Source organism: Myxine glutinosa, chromosome 1 (genome assembly GCF_964187855.1).
Source record: "Myxine glutinosa chromosome 1, kmMyxGlut1.1, whole genome shotgun sequence".
In the NCBI taxonomy this organism is placed as follows: domain Eukaryota; kingdom Metazoa; phylum Chordata; class Myxini; order Myxiniformes; family Myxinidae; genus Myxine; species Myxine glutinosa.
The window spans coordinates 10,120,486-10,140,355 of NC_136261.1; the positions used below are offsets into that span (position 1 = coordinate 10,120,486).

Below are 19,870 nucleotides of genomic sequence, written 5' to 3' on the forward strand. Positions count from 1 at the left end.
GCAAACTTGGGGCAAGCACATACTTTCAGCAGAAGTACCCCACTCCTCACCAACAATCACCGCCGCTGCTCCCCCAAAGAATGACCCACGTCTCTCCAATCCACCCCCCCCCCCCCAACCCTCCAAGGCGAATCAATCACCAGCTGCAGAGGGAACAGTCTCTCTACTCAGGGTCCACCAATCACCGACCTGGATGCGTAACCTAACCTGTCATTGCCCAGGGCAGGTCCAATGGCCTCCTCCCACTCATTTACAGACAGCTCAAATGAGGGGGTTTCCACTTTATTGGTGGGAGGGAAAAGTTCTCTACCACCTCTCTCATTCGCCAGGAGGTGAGGGTTAGAATTTGTTGTGGGAGAACACATGGCCAAAATATCTTAACCTGTCCAGTCTAAAATAGACAAGGACCGCCCCCTGGGTGAGCCGTAAAAAGGACAACCTTAAAAAACCATATATGTAAATAAATAATTCCACTTTGACATTTTGGGATATTGTGTGTAGAAGTACTGAATCTAGAGAACGTGCTGTCAATGCCTGACCTTCGACTGAAGGTGGCACAGGTATGTGAAATTTATTGGTTCATCGTTTGCCATTCGCCGGTTTTTTACCCAAGTCATTCACGAACCGGCTGTCCATGCCTGAAGTCAAAACAATTTTAATACTTAGTCCAGGTTACATTATTTGCTAACTGGTAACTAGTATCCCCTCCCAGGTCATACTAGTATCCCCTCTTCAATAAAAGTATCAAACAAGATGGGCTATGCTGCTGTTAGACTACTATCGGTCTTGTTTTTGTTTATTATTTTTTAGATTTTTGTTCATTTTTCAATATTTTCTATATTTTCACATCATTCAACATCGAATAATCTCGCTGGTGTGTACTAGTCAATGTGTGTGGAATTGCCGATGCTAACGGTGTAATCAACACGAGCTTCACAGGCACATTCATTAATCTACATATATGAGCGCAAAAGCTCGTTATAATGATGGGCACCCATTCTATATTTTCACATCATTCAGCCATGAATATCACTGCATTTATTTTCCGGATGTACCGAAAAATGCGTGCGGAATTGCCGACACACCAATCGAATTGCTGACACGATACCGGAAGTTCAGACAGAGTAGCAGAATAAATGTACGGAAGAAGGAATGAAAATGTATTACTAGTACCGACTGCAAAGCCGCAATGAGCCGGCGAAGCCAAAACCTCTTGCCACTATTTTACTCATCACCATGGCATCAGTAGGTTAGGTAGTTGGTAGTAGGTAGGTAGGTAGGTAGTTGGTAGTAGGTAGGTAGGTAGTTGGTCGTAGGTAGGTGTAGTAGGTACCGTACCTGGTAAGACTTGGTAAAAGAGAAGAGCAGACAGTCCTCCCCAATGGCAATACCTGCATACAATAAATGTCACAAGAAGCTTAAGGAAGTTATGTATTACTAGTAAGGCCTATTATTTAACTGGGCTTAACATACGTTTTCACAGTAAGTGTGTAGTCTTCTAACTTCAGTCGCTGTCAGGCGCCAGGGCTGGTGCTCTGACCCTCCGGGCACGGCAGCTTCCTCCACCAGCAGACGTTAGCTTGCAGTGATTAATTCGATGACTTCCGTCTCAACTTCGGATATTTCCGGCCGTGAAAAACTATCCGTATTTCTAAACTAAATATGTAAACCGCTTATACCGTATTTCTGGCTGTGAAAAACTATCCCGTACGGCCGCGAGATTTCTAAAAAATAATTCTTCGTCAATGTTAGAATATTTGACGCCGTTTTCACCGTCCAAAACGCGTAATAATATTTTTTCAAATGCTCGAATCTCATTGGTTATGGTGTTTGATGACGATTTTACCCTCGCCAGCAAGACCGGAAACGGAAGTCAATGCCAATTTTATTCATACATTCACATTCACTCGAAAGACTCACTTCCATAAGGAGCGGCCATAAGGCTTGTGTTATTATCCTTACTCAAAGTGAAATTCAAAATACCTGTCGCTGTGCAATTCAAAATACCTCACTGCACTGGAAAATGTGGGGACAGGAATACTGCACAGGAATACTTTAGAGGGTGTGGACATGTAATACCCTCCCTCACCTTGAGGTGGCATTCCATGATATACATTTACATAGAGAATTTGTGTCCAACCCCACCCTTCTCTACCCTCCCCAAGACCACCGACAAAAACTCGATGCACTAATTGGGGTCATGCTGATCCTATGTAGCAAGTCGGGATGTAATTGGGCCAGAACTGTAGGAGGAGTAGAGCAACAAACAAATGAAAAAATCACTCATAGAGAGACACTTGGCAAAACAGAACAAAGTAGCATGGCACTTAGTAGAGCATCCTTTTGACTTCAAAAATAATTGGTGGTTGAATTCAGTTAGCTGATATGAAAATCCAATTCAAATTTCAAGTCAATCAGATGAAAATTGAGGCTTTTAGAAATTTGAAATTGTTGTTGACCATTGGCCTATGTTGGTCTTTTGGCCTATGGTGATCTCAAAAATAGTTGGTGGTGGAATTCAGTTAGCTGATATGTAAATCCCATTCAAATTTCAAGTGAATCGTATGAAAATTGAGGATTTTATAAATTTGAAATTGTTGTTGAACTTTGGCCTATGTTGACCCTTTGGCCTATGCCGATCTCAAAAATAGTTGGTGGTTGAATTTAGTTAGCTCATATGTAAATCCAATTCAAATTTCAAGGGAATCGGATGAAAATTAAGGATTTTAGAAATTTGAAATTGTTGTTGACCAATGGCCTATGTTGCTCTTTTGGCCTATGGTGATCTCAAAAATAGTTGGTGGTGGAATTCAGTTCGCAGATATGTAAATCCGATTCAAATTTCAAGTCGATCGGATGAAAATTGAGGATTTTAGAAATTCGATAAAAAGTGGTTGACCTTTGGCCTATGTTGACTTTTTGACCTCAAAAATATACAGGATTTTGTTGGACCACAAACTCTTCCATTTGGTGATGTTTCTTGACGATCGGTTTTAAATTGTGACCTGTAGGCAAGTATAAGTGAGTGGACAGACAAACAAACACACAAACCGGAGTGATCAACATACTTGCAAAAATTATTTATTTATTTTTTTGCCAAGTAACAAACAAACACTGTTCCGTAAATTATAGTAAGGATAGTTCTGTAATTTATGGTTCATATTCATTCAAAGATGCCAAAGCGGAACATGACTAATACAGGTAGCAGCAGTTCATCTGCTGCACGCATAAAGTGAACTCGATTGCAGGAGACACCGAAAGACACTGACAATCGACTTGCATGTACACGTGAGCAAATGGTTGCAATGGCTAGATATTTGTACATTGACATATTTATCTTCACACCCATGCAGAACAGAACCATCAATGTTGTTCATTTGTCGACTTCAGGCAAATCTTCATCCCTCTGTTCTACAGGCTGAGCTCATCAAGAACGACATCGATAGTGCCATCACTGACATCAAGGAGGGTGTAAAGCATAAACGACTGGAGACATTGAGGTATGGAGTGCGAGGGTCTATGTCGAATAAGGAAGCTCTTTATCTGATGCTGCCCTTACAAAGCTTAACTGCCAAAGATTCAGATTAGTTGTATACAATGTTTGCATGAAATTGGCGATAAAGTGGAGCCGATTCCGCTTGGCTTAGGGCCTGTGAAGCTGGTGACCCTGTTGAGCGTTTGTTTGATGTTGAGTTCAGGGTGAACATGGAGAAGATGCGCAAACAGCAGGAAAGTCTGACAGCCGCAAATCCACAACTTCCTGGTAGTATCAGTCCGGTGGACGTGAAAAGTCGGGTGGCGGCATGGACGGCCTTTGCTGCCGTACAGGGAGATTCTGGTACTTTCGGCAAATGCTTCATATTGTTTGCTTGCGTCTGTGTTTGAATATCCAATGATATTTTTTCAAACCTTTACAGTGTCTTATTTTAAAGACAAGTGGGGTCACCCGTGGGAATACCACGGGCATGGAGGTGTATCGTTGCGATCGGTGCAGCCGTTTTTGCGGTACTCGGGACAATAACGTTAGGCGGGAGTCCAAACCTGAAAATGCTGGAGACAAAAGCTGAAAATGCTGGAGACCAAAGCTGAAATTGGAAAAACAATATAGTCTATTTTACTCCAGGGGGTCCCAGGATTACCCACCCAAAATATCGTTGCGATCGGTTCAGCCGTTTTTGCGGTACCTGGGAATGGACAGACTTACAGACAGACAGACGGACATTTGGTGAATTATAGTAAGATAACCACCTTCTTCTCTTTCTATAACTCTTTTCCTTTCTCTGTAGGGTGTTCTTTTAACCCTAATAGCCGGCGAAGCCGGTGTTGTGAATGAACGCGTATGTATTATGTTGAAAAGCCAGATTTTGTTGAATCCTTTGAGAATTTCGAAGCTTTGACACACCAAATCGCTCCATGGAGGCCGCCATCTTGCGGATGCGGAAGTATGCATAAAAAATTGCGAAAAAGTTCAATAGGAGCTTGTTTCACCTGTCTTTTTTTGATTCACAATCTTATGCACCTCTAATTTGTAAATAAAATACTTTAAGATCAACCTCGTTCCCCAGGCCCTGGTTATCTTCAACGAAAATCTTCACCTAACACCGGAACCAATGAGATTCGAGCATTTGAAAAAATATTTCAAAAAAGCTTATTACCGGTACCGCGCTTCGGAGGCTGAAAACGGCGTCAAATATTCTAAAATTGACGAAGAATTATTTTTTAGAAATCTCGCGGCCGTAGGGAATAGTTTTTCACGGCCGGAAATATCCGAAGTTGAGACGGAATTCACCGAATTAATCAAGAAGGAAATTTTATAAATTTTAATCTCATCCAGAATGCAAATGGTGTCATTTTGAACTACGTAAGGTACCTACTACACCTACCTACAACGAACTACCTAACCTACTGATGCCATAGTGATGGGTAAAATAGTGGCAAGAGGCTTTGGCTTTGCCGGCTCATTGCGGCTTTGCAGTCGGTACTAGTAGCCGGCAAAGCCGGTGTTGTCAATGAACGCGTACGTATTATGTTGAAAAGCCAGCTTTTGCTGGATCCCTTGAGAATTTCGAAGGTTTGACGCACCAAATCGCTCAATGGAGGCCGCCATCTTGCGGATGCGGAAGTATGCATAACAAATTGAAAAAAGTTCAATAGGAGTTTGTTTCACCCGTCTTTTTTTGATTCACAATCTTATGCACCTCTAATTTGTAATTAAAATACTTTAAGACCAACCTTGGCCCGCACGGGCCCTGGCTATCTTCAACGAAAATCATCACCAAACATCGGAACCAATGAGATTCGAGCATTTGAAAAAATATTTCAAAAACCAAATCACTCAATGTAGGCCGCCATCTTCCGGATGCGGAAGTATGCATAAAAAAAATTGCGAAAAAGTTCAATAGGAGTTTGTTTCACCCGTCTTTGTTTGATTCACATTCTTATGCACCTCTAATTTGTAATTAAAATACTTTAAGACCAACCTCGTTCCCCTGGCCCACACGGGCCCTGGTTATCTTCAACGAAAATCGTCACCAATTACCGGAACCAATGAGATTCGAGCATTTGAAAAAATATTTCAAAAAAGCTTTTTACCACATTTCGGACGCTGAAAACGGCGTCAAATATTCTAAAATTGATGAAGAATTATTTTTTTTAGAAAGCTCGTGGCCGTAGGGAATAGTTTTTCACGGCCGGAAATATCCGAGTTGAGACGGAATTCACCGAATTAATCAAGAAGTAAATTTTATAAATTTTAATCTCATCCAGAATGCAAATGGTGTCATTTTGAACTAGGTATGGTACCTACTACACCTACCTACTACCAACTACCTAACCTACTGATGCCACAGTGATGAGTAAAATAGTGGCAAGGGGCTTTGGCTTCGCCGGCTCATTGCGGCTTTGCAGTCGGGTACTAGTAGCCTGCGAAGCCGGTGTTGTGAATGAACGCATACGTATTATGTTGAAAAGCCAGATTTTGCTGGATCCCTTGAGAATTTCGAAGCTTTGACGCACCAAATCGCTCAATGGAGATCGCCATCTTGCGGATGCAGAAGTATGCATAACAAATTGAAAAAAGTTCAATAGGAGTTTGTTTCACCCGTCTTTTTTTGATTCACAATCTTATGCACCTCTAATTTGTAATTAAAATACTTTCAGACCAACCTCGGCCCGCACGGGCCTGGTTATCTTCAACGAAAATCGTCACCAAACAACAGAACCAATGAGATTCGAGCATTTGAAAAAATATTTCAAAAACCAAATCACTCAATGGAGGCCGCCATCTTCCGGATGCGGAAGTATGCATAAAAAAATTGCGAAAAAGTTCAATAGGAGTTTGTTTCACCCATCTTTGTTTAATTCACCATCTTATGCACCTCCAATTTGTAATTAAAATACTTTAAGACCAACCTCGTTCCACGGGCCCACACGGGCCCTGGTTATCTTCAACGAAAATAGTCACCAATTACCGGAACCAATGAGATTCGAGCATTTGAAAAAATATTTCAAAAAAGCTTTTTACCGTGTATCGGACGCTGAAAACGGCGTCAATTATTCTAAAATTGATGAAGAATTATTTTTTTAGAAATCTCGCGGCCGTATGGGATAGTTTTTCACGGCCGGAAATATCCGAAGTTGAGACGGAATTCACCGAATTAATCAAGAAGTAAATTCTATAAATTTTAATCTCATCCAGAATGCAAATGGTGTCATTTTGAACTAGGTACGGTACCTACTACACCTACCTACTACCAACTACCTAACCTACTGATGCCATAGTGATGGGTAAAATAGTGGCAAGAGGCTTTGGCTTCGCCGGCTCATTGCGGCTTTGCAGTCGGGTACTAGTAGTCCCATATGACAATTTAATAATTATCATCAACTAGAGAGAGTTCAGAGCACACCTTACCCTGGATAGTCTTGAGAAAAATGACAAGGGAACGGTTATCCCCTTCATTTTTATTTGGAAAAAGTTAGCTCAGGCGTCGCATCCCTGAGCTCCGCCATTTTGTCTGAATATCGATGCACCCCCACCCTGAGAGCGCGAGCGGCAAATTTCATTGGTCCAGAAGGCGTACAATTTTGATAAACTACTGCTAAACCGAAGATTTTTGTAACTGTAAACACGGCGATTTATGTTTGGCAGTGTTCAAAATGTAGAATTCAATCGAAATTACATTAAAGTTTTGAAGGTTGCAGAAAAAAATAAAACAAACTATTGAATCGGAATTTTACCGCTGATGATGCAGCGTCTTTTACACCACCTTAGCTAACATGTTACATTAGTTCTTCATGCCTGTATTTGTGTCCTTTATGACGTCCTTAAAACAGTAAGATTCCTGTTTGGAGCGATATTCAATTCCATTGGACTGCCAGACAGACAGACAGACAGACAAATTGCTATACCGCATTGAGCTGGCATGCACGAGACGAGATGCCGTACAATTTTGCCAAATTTAGAGACAAAGCACCAATAAACTGCAGCCGATTCGTGTTCGACAGTGTTCAAAATGTGAAATTCCATTGAAATTAAGTATTTCCTCGATCATACGAACACAGACACAGACAGAATTAAGCCATTCCCCCCACCACCCCTCCCGCTTTGCGTTATGCATGCGGGGTGACTAGTAAACAGCGATCAGAATTTTATACATATCCTAGTCACGTGTACAAAAAGCACAGCACATTTCTTCCTAAGTCCTCTTCTGACTGTCTCCCTATGTTTGTGTCTCTTCGGATCCTAATAGACTTTAACACACAAGAGGAGAACCATGAGTCACAACAAGAAAATGAGACAACAGAGAAGAATGTTCATAGTAATGTGGTGAGTATCGTTTCTCCAGCTAATCCAACATGAAAACTACACATTAATGGCAGCAGAAAAGCTCACTTTATGGAGTTATAACTGAGCTGTCTGCTTCAAGGACCTGATTCCTGACAAACGCCATTTTTTGTAGTAGGCCCACAATTAACTGTGAACCACCTTCACTTGTGGAAACACAGGTGGTGGTGAATCGGCTGAAAGGGGGCAAATCTCCTTGGATTTGTGGCATCCATGCTGAGCTTCGCAAAGCTGGTGGAAATGCTGTATTTGAGTCGTTGCATGCCGTTCTGTGCTCTGTTTGGAGCACAGGCATCATCCCAACTGACTGGAAGAAGCGCCTTGTTGTCCCCCTCTAGAAAGGGAAGGGTGATCACCAGGACTGCAACAACTACCGAGGGGTCACGCTATTCTCGGTGCCGGGCAAGGTCTTTGCTTGGATCATTCTTGAGAGGGTTCACCACCATCTGCTTGACCACCAGCTCCCAGAGCAGTCGGGCTTTACACCAAATAGGTCAACGGTTGACCATATCCTTGCGCTTGGGGTTCTCACCGAACGCAAATGAGAGTTTCGCCAGGGGCTGCTTGCAGCTTATATTGATCTCCGCAAAGTGTTTGATTCGGTGAATCGGGATGCCATCTGGAGGATTCTTGGTCTTCATGGGGGTGCCACAAACGCTGATCAATCTGATCTCTGAGCTATGCTCTGGTACTGAGAATGCTGTGAGGTGTGGTGTCTCCATCTCTGACGTATTTCCAGTTGTTACTGGAGTTCGGCAGGGGTGTGTACTGGCTCCCACACTCTTCAGCGCTTGTATGGACTGGATTCTGGGGAGGATGTCATAGAGGTCAGGCTGCGGTGCATCGTTTGGGAGTGTCAATATCTTTGCCCTTGATTTCTCAGATGATGCAGTCATCTTTGCGGAGACTCTGGATATCCTTACGGGGGCCCTCCAGGCACTGAATGAGGAGGCGGAGCCACTGGGACTACGGATTTCCTGGGTCAAAACCAAGATCCAGGCTTTCAATGACATCTTGGATGCTGCTGTCTTGTCTGTGCCTGTTTGTGGTGAGGATGTTGAGGTCATGGAGAGATTCACTTACCTTGGCAGTGTTATTCATGTCTCCGCATGTTGTGAGCCAGAGGTTGATAGACGTCTGGGTCGGGCCTGGGGAGTCATGGATTCACTGGATCATGGGGTGTGGCGCTGTCGGTATCTATGCAGGAGGACGAAAGTCAGAGTCTTTAAGTCCTTGTTGCTTCCAGTCTTGCTCTACGGATGTGAGACTGGATCCTTGCCAGGGCCAGAGAATGAGACTTAACTCCTTTGAAACCAAGTCTTTTCGGAGAATCCTTGGCTATCGCTGGTCGGACTTTGTGTCCAATGAGTGTTTGCTGAGAGAGACAGATGAGATTTGTTACCTGTATGGTCCGTGAGCGTCAGCTGCGGCTGTATGGACATGTGGCTCCTTTTCCTGATGCTGATCCTGCTCACCAGATACTCTCAGCAAGGGAGCCTCATGAGTGGAGGAAGCCAACGGGCCGACCGCGTGCCTCGTGGTTGCAGCAGGTTGATCGGCATCTCAAGGAGATAGGGATGGGCCAGGCTTCAGCCTGGGGGATGGCCAGACGGGGCCCCTGGAGTACCTTCGGAGAGTGGATGTGGCTACGTGCTGCTCCGGCGCATGCTCCCATACCTGACCTGACCTGCAGTAGGCCACTAAGGGGGCAGTCTTTTATAGACTACATTATGGTATCTTTGTCTGGATTTTAATAATCCCAGAGTCTGATACACCAATGGTAAACCTTTCAGCTGGTATTCTAAACCGAGTTCAAATTTTTTACCGGTCGAGTGTAGATCACTAGAATCATTCCTGGTCTATAATAGCCCTAATTACTCCATAAAGGATGAATTTCTGGTGTGAAATATGATCGAGACATCGAGAACTGAAAGGCATTTCCTTTAAATCACCAACAGTATTTGACCTAGGACTTGATGCTTGAAACCTTCTTCTTCTTTATTATGCAGCACAAGACTGTGAGAAGCATCATTGGCTGGGGGCGTGGATGGGGTACAACTGGGGGCTGTACCACTGATGCAACACCCCTGTAGGTTAGGGCATCAATTAGTATTTTGCTCAGAGTGACCGCGATAGCTTGCCTACTCTTTGTGAAGGACACCGTGGGATCTTTAACGCCACCAACCAATGCTGCCAGACAGAACTCAGTTTAACGTCCATTCGAGGGACGGCACACACATTGATGCATTGCCATGCCGGCCAGACACCAGGATGACATTTTGTAGCTGGGCCGAGACACCAGGATGACATCTTGAAGCTGGCCCAGGATTTTGTAGCTGGGCAGAGACACCAGGATGACATTTCGTAGCTGGGCTGGGACACCAGGATGACATTTTGCAACTGGGCTGGGACACCAGGATGACACTTTGTAGCTTGACCGAGACACCAGGATGACATTTTGAAGCTGGGCCGGGACACCAGGATGACATTTTTTAGCTGGGCCGGGACACCAGGATGACATTTTGTAGCCGGGCCGGGACACCAGGATGACATTTTGTAGCTGGGCCGGGACACCAGGATGACATTTTGTAGTTGGGCCGGGACACCAGGATGACATTTGGTAGCTGGGCCGGGACACCAGGATGACATTTTGTAGCTAGGCCGGGACACCAGGATGACATTTTGTAGCTTGACCGGGACACCAGGATGACATTTTGTAACTGGGCTGGGATACCAGAATGGCATCGATCAGCTGGGCCGGGACACCAGGATGACATTGAGCAGCTGGGCCGGGACACCAGGATGACATTTTATAGCTGGGCCGGGACACCAGGATGACATTTTGTAGCCGTCCGGGACACCAGGATGACATTTTGTAGCCGGGCCGGGACACCAGGATGACATTTGGTAGCTTGGCCGGGACACCAGGATGACATTTTGTAGCTGGGCCGGGACACCAGGATGACATTTTGTAGCTGGGCCGGGACACCAGGATGACATTTGGTAGCTGGGCCGGGAGACCAGGACGACATTTTGTAGCTGGGCCGGGACACCAGGATGACATTTTGTAGCTGGGCAGGGACACCAGGATGACATTTTGTGGCCGGGCCAGGACACCAGGACGACATTTTGTAGCTGGGCTAGGATTTTGTAGCTGTGCAGGGACACCAGGATGACATTTCATAGCTGTGCCGGGCCACCAGGATGACATTTGGTAGCTGGGCCGGGAGACCAGGACGACATTTTGTAGCTGTGCCGGGACACCAGGATGACATTTCGTAGCTGTGCCGGGACACCAGGATGACATTCGTTAGCCGGGCCGGGACACCAGGATGACATTTTGTAGCTGGGCTAGGATTTTGTAGCTGTGCAGGGACACCAGGATGACATTTCATAGCTGTGCCGGGACACCAGGATGACATTTCGGAACTGTGCCGGGACAGCAGGATGATATTTCGGAGCTGTGCCGGGACACGAGGATGACATTTTGTAGCTGCGCCAGGATTTTGTAGCTGTGCCGGGACACCAGGCTGACACTTTATAGCTGGTCCGAGACACCAGGATGCCATTTTGTAGCTGGACCGAGACACGAGGATGACATTTGGTAGCTGGGCCGGGACACCAGGTTTACATATCGTAGCTGTGCCGGGACACCAGGATGAAATTTCGGAGCTGTGCCGGGACACCAGGATGCCATTTGTAGCTGGACCGAGACACGAGGATGACATTTGGTAGCTGTGCCGGGACACCAGGATGAAATTTCGGAGATGTGCCGGGACACCAGGATGCCATTTTGTAGCTGGACCGAGACACGAGGATGACATTTGGTAGCTGGGCCGGGACACCAGGTTGACATTTCGTAGCTGTGCCGGGACACCAGGATGAAATTTCGGAGCTGTGCCGGGACACCAGGATTATATTTTGTAGCTGGGCCAGGATTTTGTAGCTGTGCCGGGACACCAGGATGACATTTTGTAGCTGCGCCAGGATTTTGTAGTTGTGCCGGGACACCAGGGTGACATTTTCTACCTGGACCGGGACACCAGGATGACATTTTGTAGCTGGGCTGGGACACCAGGATGGCATTGAGCAGCTGGGCCGGGACACCAGGATGGCATTGAGCAGCTGGGCCGGGACACCAGAATGACATTTTGTAGCTAGGCCGGGACACCAGGATGACACTTTCTAGTTTGGCCGAGACACCAGGATGACATTTTGAACCTGTGCCGGGACACCGGGATGACATCTTTTAACTGGGCCGGGACACCAGGATGACATTTTGTAGCTGGGCCGGGACACCAGGATGACATTTGGTAGATGGGCTGGGACACCAGGATGACATTTTGTAGCTGGGCCGGGACACCAGGATGACATTTTGTAGCTGGGCCAGGATTTTGTAGCTGGGCCCGGACACCAGGATGACATTATGTAGCTGGGCCAAGATTCTATTCCAGGCTAGGGCTATATGAATCAGAGGCATCCCTCTCAGCCATCCTGATAGCCTCCCTTGAAAACTACAACTCGAGCCAGTCAGTTGGAACTACCGACATTGTCCTTGCACTGGATAATTGATGGTGAAGGAACTGCGCTCCAACGCGAGTCGAAAGAATTGACGCGACCAAAGACGGAATTCGTCCGAGTTGCTTTATTGAAACAAAACAGCTCAGGTATTCTGACAAGCCCGTTTATCGGGCAGCAATATATATACACATTTATGTCGGGAAGTTTGCCCGGCAAAAGCTATACCGGGCCTGCCCGGGTGTCAAGGGCGAGCCTTGGAAAGGCGAGTCTGGACCTGCCCGGGCGTGTTTGGCTGCGGCCTGGCAAGTCGAGGCTGGGCGTGCCCGGGCGCTCTGGGCGAGCCCTGGAAAGGCGATAGCGGGCATGCCCGGACGCTCTGGGCGAGCCCTGGAAAGGCGATAGCGGGCATGCCCGGACGCTCTGGGCGAGCCCTGAAAAGGCGATAGCGGGCACGCCCGGACGCTCTGGGCGAGCCCTGGAAAGGCGAGAGTGGGCATGCCCGGGAAAGACGAGACCGGGCGTGCCCGGGAGGTTCGGGCGTGCCCGGGAACAGTGAGTCCGGGCATGCCCGGGAGAGGCACGTCTGCCCGTGTTCTGGCCGGTGCAAGGCGGTTGTGTGCATCCAGCGGTAACCGCTACACACGCCCCTCCAGAATCGACCTGCACCGGCAGGGTCAATTTAAGGGGGGGTCCGGATGACCCGGCCGAAGCGACCCCTGGAGGGTCGTGGGGAGGGGTCCGACGTGGTGGTGGGTGGTCGAGCGGGGGGAACTGTGGACGGGGGGTGGCCTCGCCGCCGAGGAAGGGCCAACCGTGGTGGTCGGTCGACGTCCATGTGCGCCGGTTTGAGGCGGTCCACAGAAATCCGGTCCGGCTGGCCGCCGAAGTCGACGATGAAAGACTTGTCGCCCCGTCGCAGGACCCGGAAGGGCCCGTCGTACGGCGGCCGGAGTGGCCCCCGGTGCGCGTCATGACGCACAAAGACGTACTCCGCTGTGCGAAGCGCCGGGGGGACGTAGGACTGGGGGCCACCGTGGCGGGACGTCGGCACGGGGGCAAATCGTTGGGCGGCCTCCTGGAGGTCCGAGCGCTGGCGAGCGGCGGACCAGGGACTGGTAGCGTCGGGCACGAATTCGCCCGGGACGCGGAGCGGCTGGCCGTAGACGAGCTCGGCGGCGGACGCCTGGAGGTCTTCCTTGGGGGCCGTGCGAAGGCCCAAAAGGACCCACGGCAGCCGGTCGGCCCAACCGTCGTCCTGAAGGCCGGCCATGAGTGCGGCCTTCATGGAGCGGTGAAACCGCTCGCACAACCCGTTGGCTTGGGGGTGGTAGGCCGTGGTGCGGTGCAGCGTGACCCCCAACGAACGGGCGACCGCGCCCCAAAGCTCAGACGTGAACTGTGGGCCGCGGTCGGACGAGGTGTCCGCTGGTGCGCCGAAGCGCGCGACCCAGGTGGCGATGAACGCCTGCGCCACGTCGGCGGTGGTGGTGGAGGCGAGGGGCACGGCCTCCGGCCACCTGGTGGTCCTGTCCACCATGGTGAGCAGGTGGGTGAACCCCCGCGAGGGGGGCAGGGGACCCACCAGGTCCACGTGGACATGGTCAAAACGCCGTTCAGGCACGGCGAAAGGTGCCAGCTGGGGCCTGGGTGTGGCGGTGGACCTTGACCTGCTGGCAGGCCGTGCAGGCGTTGGCCCAGTCGCGGATGTTTCGTCGAAGGCCGTGCCAGACGAAACGCGCCGACACCAGCTTCTGAGAAGCTTTCCGGCCCGGGTGAGAAAGGACGTGGATGGAGGCGAAGATGCGGCGCTGCCAGGAAACGGGCACGATGGGGCGAGGCTGGCCTTGGGATACGTCGCAGAGCAGGACGGTGCCCGCGAAGGGAATGTCGGCCAGGCGGAGGCCCGTGTCCACCGCACAGAGTGCCTGCACCGAGGCGTCGGTGGTCTGGTCGGCCGCCATGAGCACGAAGTTTACGCCGAGGTGGACCGCGTTCGCGCTGGCCCGAGAAAGACAGTTGGCCACGGCGTTGTCTTTGCCGGCGACGTGCCGGATGTCCGTGGTGAACTCCGACACGGCGGAGAGGTGGCGCTGCTGGCGGGCCGACCACGGCTCCGTGACCTTAGCCATTGCGTAGACCAACGGCTTGTGGTCGACGAAAGCCGTGAACGGGCGGCCCTCCAGGAGGTGTCGGAAATGGCGAACGGCCAGGAATAGCCCGAGCAGCTCGCGGTCGAACGTGCTGTAGTTTAACTCGTTTGGCCGGAGTTGCCGGCTGAAAAAAGCGAGTGGCTGCCAAACCCCGTCCACCCATTGCTCATGGACGGCGCCCACCGCGTAGTTGGAGGCGTCCGTAGTGAGGGCGATGGGCGCGTTGAGCACCGGGTGAGCCAGCAGCGTTGCATCGGCGAGGGCCCGTTTGGCGCTGGCGAAGGCCGCGTCCATGGCCGCGGACCAAACAATGTCATGCTTGGCTGGCTTGCCCCGGAGGGCCTCGTAAAGGGGCCGCATGAGCTGAGCAGCGCGGGGCACGAATCGGTGATAAAAATTCACCATGCCGAGGAACTCTTGGAGGGCCTTGATGGAACGGGGACGCGGGAACGTGGTGATGGCCTCGACCTTGGTCGGCAGCGGCACGGCCCCGGTCTTGGTGATGCGGTGGCCCAAAAAGTCAACGGTCGTCGCGCCGAAGTGGCAATTGACCGGGTTGACAATTAAGCCGTGCTCGCTGAGGCGACCGAACAGTGTTCGGAGGTGGAGGAGGTGCTCGGCGCGGGACGTGCTGGCGACGAGGATATCGTCCAGATAGACGAAAAGAAACGGCAGGTCGCGCAGCACGCCGTCCATCAAGCGCTGGAATGCCTGGGCCTCGTTCTTGAGGCCAAACGGCATCCGCAAAAATTCGAACAGGCCGAACGGCGTGATGACGGCCGTCTTCGGGACGTCGGCCGCCCGGACAGGTACCTGGTGGTAGCCCCGTATCAGGTCAATTTTCGAAAAGATGACCCGTCCCGCCAAACGGGTGGAAAAGTCCTGAATATGCGGGATCGGGTACCTGTCGGGGGTGGTAGCGTGGTTGAGACGGCGGTAGTCGCCACACGGGCGCCATCCACCCTCCGGCTTTGGCACGATGTGCAGTGGCAAGGCCCACGCGCTATCGGAGCGCCGCACGATGCCGAGGTGCTCCAACACGTCGAACTCGGCCTTCGCCACGGCGAGCTTGGCCGGGTCGAGGCGGCGGGCCCTGGCATAGACCGGCGGGCCTGTAGTGGGTATGTGGTGCTCGATCCCGTGCCGCACCGCGACGGCCGAAAACGTCGGCCGCGTGAGGGCCGGGAATTCCGTGAGCAGGCGAGCGAACTCGTTCGCTGCCGGGAGGGCGCACGCCAGTTCGGTCGGCGCGGAGCTGCTCATCGTGCACGCCAGGGAGCTGAAGGTCTCGGCGTTGACAAGGCGACGACATTTGACGTCGACCAGCAGCCCGTGCGCGCAGAGGAAGTCGGCGCCCAGCAAAGCCATGGGGACACAGGCGGTCACAAAAGTCCATTGAAAACGCTGGCTGCCGAAGCAGAGGGTGACGACGCGTGGGCCGAAAGTGCGTATGGCCGAGCCATTAGCAGCGACCAAAGAGGGGCCGCAAACGGCGTCCCGCCTGTCCTGCTCGGAGGCGGGTATGACGCTCAGTTGGGCGCCGGTGTCACACAGGAAACGCCGCCCAGACGCTTTGTCCTGAATAAACAGCAAGTTGCCCGAGTGGCCGGCGCTCATGGCTGGGAATGAACGCCGGCCCGGCCATTTCCCGACCTGCCGAAAGTGCACGGGGGCCGGCACGTCCGAGCCTTGTGTCCAAACCTGGCGTGGTAATAATACCACGCCCGGTCAGGTGGAGGCCCCGGCCGTCGTGTCGGAAGCGGGCGGTGCGGCGTGGCGGCCGCCAGTTGCACCGGCAGTTCGGCCTCCAACCGCGCAGGGCGCTCGGGCGTCATGGGCGTCGCCTCGGACGGCGGCGGGCTCCAGGTAACCGCGCCGATGTGCTGGCCCGCCGAGGAGATCTTATCAGCTTGCCTGGCGAGGGCGCGGGAATCCGTGATCAACGTGCCAGCCAGGGCGAGGCGTACCGGGTGAGGCAGCTGGCGAAGGAACAGCTCGCGGAACAGAAAATCCGGAGAGTGCTCACCGAGCAATGAGAGCATATAGTCCATGCGCTCTGACGGGCGCTTGTCGCCGAGCTCGGGCAGAGCGAGCAGGCGCCGTGCGCGTGCTGCCGGTGAGAGGGCGAAAGCGTCGAGGAGGAGTGTCTTCAGCGCGTCGTATTTGTCAGCAGCCGGCGGGTGCTCGAGGAGGCTCAAGGCGCGGGCCGCGGTGGCGGAACCAAGCGCCGCCACAACATGGTGGAAGCGGGTGTCGTCCGCGGTGATGCCTCGCAGGGCGAACTGAGAGTCCGCCTGAGCGAACCAAACAGCCGCGTGAGCCTCCCAGAAGGTAGGCAGTTTAAGCGTCACTGCCGTATCCATGTCGGTAGGTCACCAATGAAGGAACTGCGCTCCAACGCGAGTCAAAAGAATTGACGCGACCAAATACGGAATTCGTCCGAGTTGCTTTATTGAAACAAAACAGCTCAGGTATTCTGACAAGCCCGTTTATCGGGCAGCAATATATATACACATTTATGTCGGGAAGTTTGCCCGGCAAAAGCTATACCGGGCCTGCCCGGGTGTCAAGGGCGAGCCTTGGAAAGGCGAGTCTGGACCTGCCCGGGCGTGTTTGGCTGCGGCCTGGCAAGTCGAGGCTGGGCGTGCCCGGGCGCTCTGGGCGAGCCCTGGAAAGGCGATAGCGGGCATGCCCGGACGCTCTGGGCGAGCCCTGGAAAGGCGATAGCGGGCATGCCCGGACGCTCTGGGCGAGCCCTGAAAAGGCGATAGCGGGCACGCCCGGACGCTCTGGGCGAGCCCTGGAAAGGCGAGAGCGGGCATGCCCAGGAAAGACGAGACCGGGCGTGCCCGGGAGGTTCGGGCGTGCCCGGGAACAGTGAGTCCGGGCATGCCCGGGAGAGGCGCGTCTGGCCGTGTTCTGGCCGGTGCAAGGCGATTGTGTGCATCCAGCGGTAACCGCTACAATGGCACATTATCCTTCTTTACCTTTTCATTATTTTATTGGCAAGCTTCCGGGTCACGTGCAAGCACTCACTTTCTTATCCCATGAAACATACATACGTGATGGAAAACGTACAAGAACTGAACATTTTGGTGCACATTTGAGGCCGTGGATAACACGTTGTTACGGATTTCTTTTTAGGTGAAACGAGACGTGACATTTGAGGTTCAAGATTTGAATGAGGATCCGACCCCGGATGCGCGAGACTCAATTCAAGGCTCAGCACGTGAGACTCAACTCCAGGTTTGCAGAAAAGTTTTTTGTTTGTTCACTTCAGTCATGACTTAAGATCAAACTAACTCTCGTCCTTTCTGGATATCTAAATCTAAATCTAAAAAAAAGAAAATCTAAAATCGAAAAAGAAAAAACTTTGTCAAATATGCACAAAAAACATTACTTGTGGTACCTGAAGTCGTTAGCAATCATGTCAACACAATTGTCACCATATCCCTGGATATGGTGGAACATCTTCACCGAGTCCCTTTGCTTGCTGCCATATCCCATTTTGTCGATCCTCCGAGTACCTTTGCTTGCTGCCAAACCCCATTTTGTCGATCCTCCGAGTACCTTTGCTTCCTCCCATTCCCATTTTGTCGATCCTCCGAGAACCTTTGCTTGCGCCCATATCCCATTTTGTCGATCCTCCGAGTACCTTTGCTTGCTGCCATACCCCATTTTGTCGATCCTCCGAGTACCTTTGCTTGCTCGCATATCCCATTTTGTCGATCCTCCGAGTACCTTTGCTTGCTCCCATATCCCATTTTGTCGATCCTCCGAGTACCTTAGCTTGCTCCCATGTCCCATTTTGTCGATCCTTCGAGTACCTTTGCTTGCTGCCATACCCCATTTTGTCGATCCTCCGAGTACCTTTGCTTGCTCCCATATCCCATTTTGTCGATCCTCCGAGTACCTTTGCTTGCTCCCATATCCCATCTTGTCGATCCTCCGAGTACCTTTGCTTGCTCCCATATCCCATCTTGTCGATCCTCCGAGTACCTTTGCTTGCTGCCATACCCCCATTTTGTCGATCCTCCGAGTACCTTTGCTTGTTCGCATATCTCATTTTGTCGATCCTCCGAGTACCTTTGCTTGCTCCCATATCCCATCTTGTCGATCCTCCGAGTACCTTTGCTTGCTCCCATGTCCCAATTTTGTCGATCCTCCGAGTACCTTTGCTTACTCCCATATCCCATTTTGTCGATCCTCCGAGTACCTTTGCTTGTTCCCCTATCCCATATCCCATTTTGTCGATCCTCCGAGTACCTTTGCTTGTTCCCATATCCCATTTTGTCGATCCCACAAGTACCTTTGCTTGCTCCCATATCCCATTTTGTCGATCCTCCGAGTACCTTTGCTTGGTCCCATATCCCATTTTGTCGATCCTCCGAGTACCATTGCTTGCTCCCATGTCCCATTTTGTCGATCCTCCGAGTACCTTTGCTTGCGCCCATATCCCATCTTGTTGATCCTCCGAGTACCTTTGCTTGGTCCCATATCCCATTTTGTCGATCCTCTGAGTACCATTGCTTGCTCCCATGTCCCATTTTGTCTATCCTCCGAGTACCTTTGCTTGGTCCCATATCCCATTTTGTCGATCCTCCGAGTACCATTGCTTGCTCCCATGTCCCATTTTGTCTATCCTCCGAGTGCCTTTGCTTGGTCCCATATCCCATTTTGTCGATCCTCCGAGTACCATTGCTTGCTCCCATGTCCCATTTTGTCTATCCTCCGAGTACCTTTGCTTGCTCCCATATCCCATTTTGTCGATCCTCCGAGTACCATTGCTTGCTCCCATGTCCCATTTTGTCGATCCTCCGAGTACCTTTGCTTGCTCCCATGTCCCATTTTGTCGATGCTCCGAGTACCTTTGCTTGCGCCCATATCCCATTTTGTCGATCCTTCGTGTTCCCAATGTCTAATTCATGGACACTGGTATGAATGTCGATGAATTAGACATTCATACCAGTGATTCATTAAGCTTATATTAGAATGAAAATGTTCTGTACGACAGGATAAGTTAAGTTTCATAAACAATTTTGATGATTTTAAGACTAAAATGATGTCATTTTGACCTCTCATGGTCATCAGAGGTAAAATATTAAGTCAACGACTGAAAAAGGATATAAGATTTCTCGTATATGTTTCACAGCAGCTCATTATCCTCATGTACTAGCATATAAAGAGACTAGTAAGAGGCCCGCCAAATATGATTGGTTGGAACAGTTTATTCGAAGGTGCAGCCTCGTGAGCGTGCCAAGGTCTGAAGCCTCGGCCTAGCGTCAGGTGTGCTTACATCTTCTTTATTTATTAGACATCCTACGGATGTAAATGAACACTCGTTTTACTCTGTGCG

General features: G+C 50.6%; 1 protein-coding gene across 1 annotated transcript in view; it reads left to right on the top strand.

The window, feature by feature from the left end:
• Positions 1–3,426: 3,426 nt before the first annotated feature.
• LOC137416139 (epidermal growth factor receptor kinase substrate 8-like) overlaps positions 3,427–19,870 on the top strand; it is a 117,692-nt gene continuing 101,248 nt past the window's right edge. Inside the window, exons 1-4 of the mRNA XM_078781586.1 lie at positions 3,427–3,500; positions 3,699–3,838; positions 7,749–7,825; positions 17,659–17,760. Coding sequence (XP_078637712.1) covers positions 3,706–3,838; positions 7,749–7,825; positions 17,659–17,760 — 312 coding nt within the window. The 5' untranslated portion in view covers positions 3,427–3,500; positions 3,699–3,705. The remainder of the gene's footprint in view (positions 3,501–3,698; positions 3,839–7,748; positions 7,826–17,658; positions 17,761–19,870) is intronic.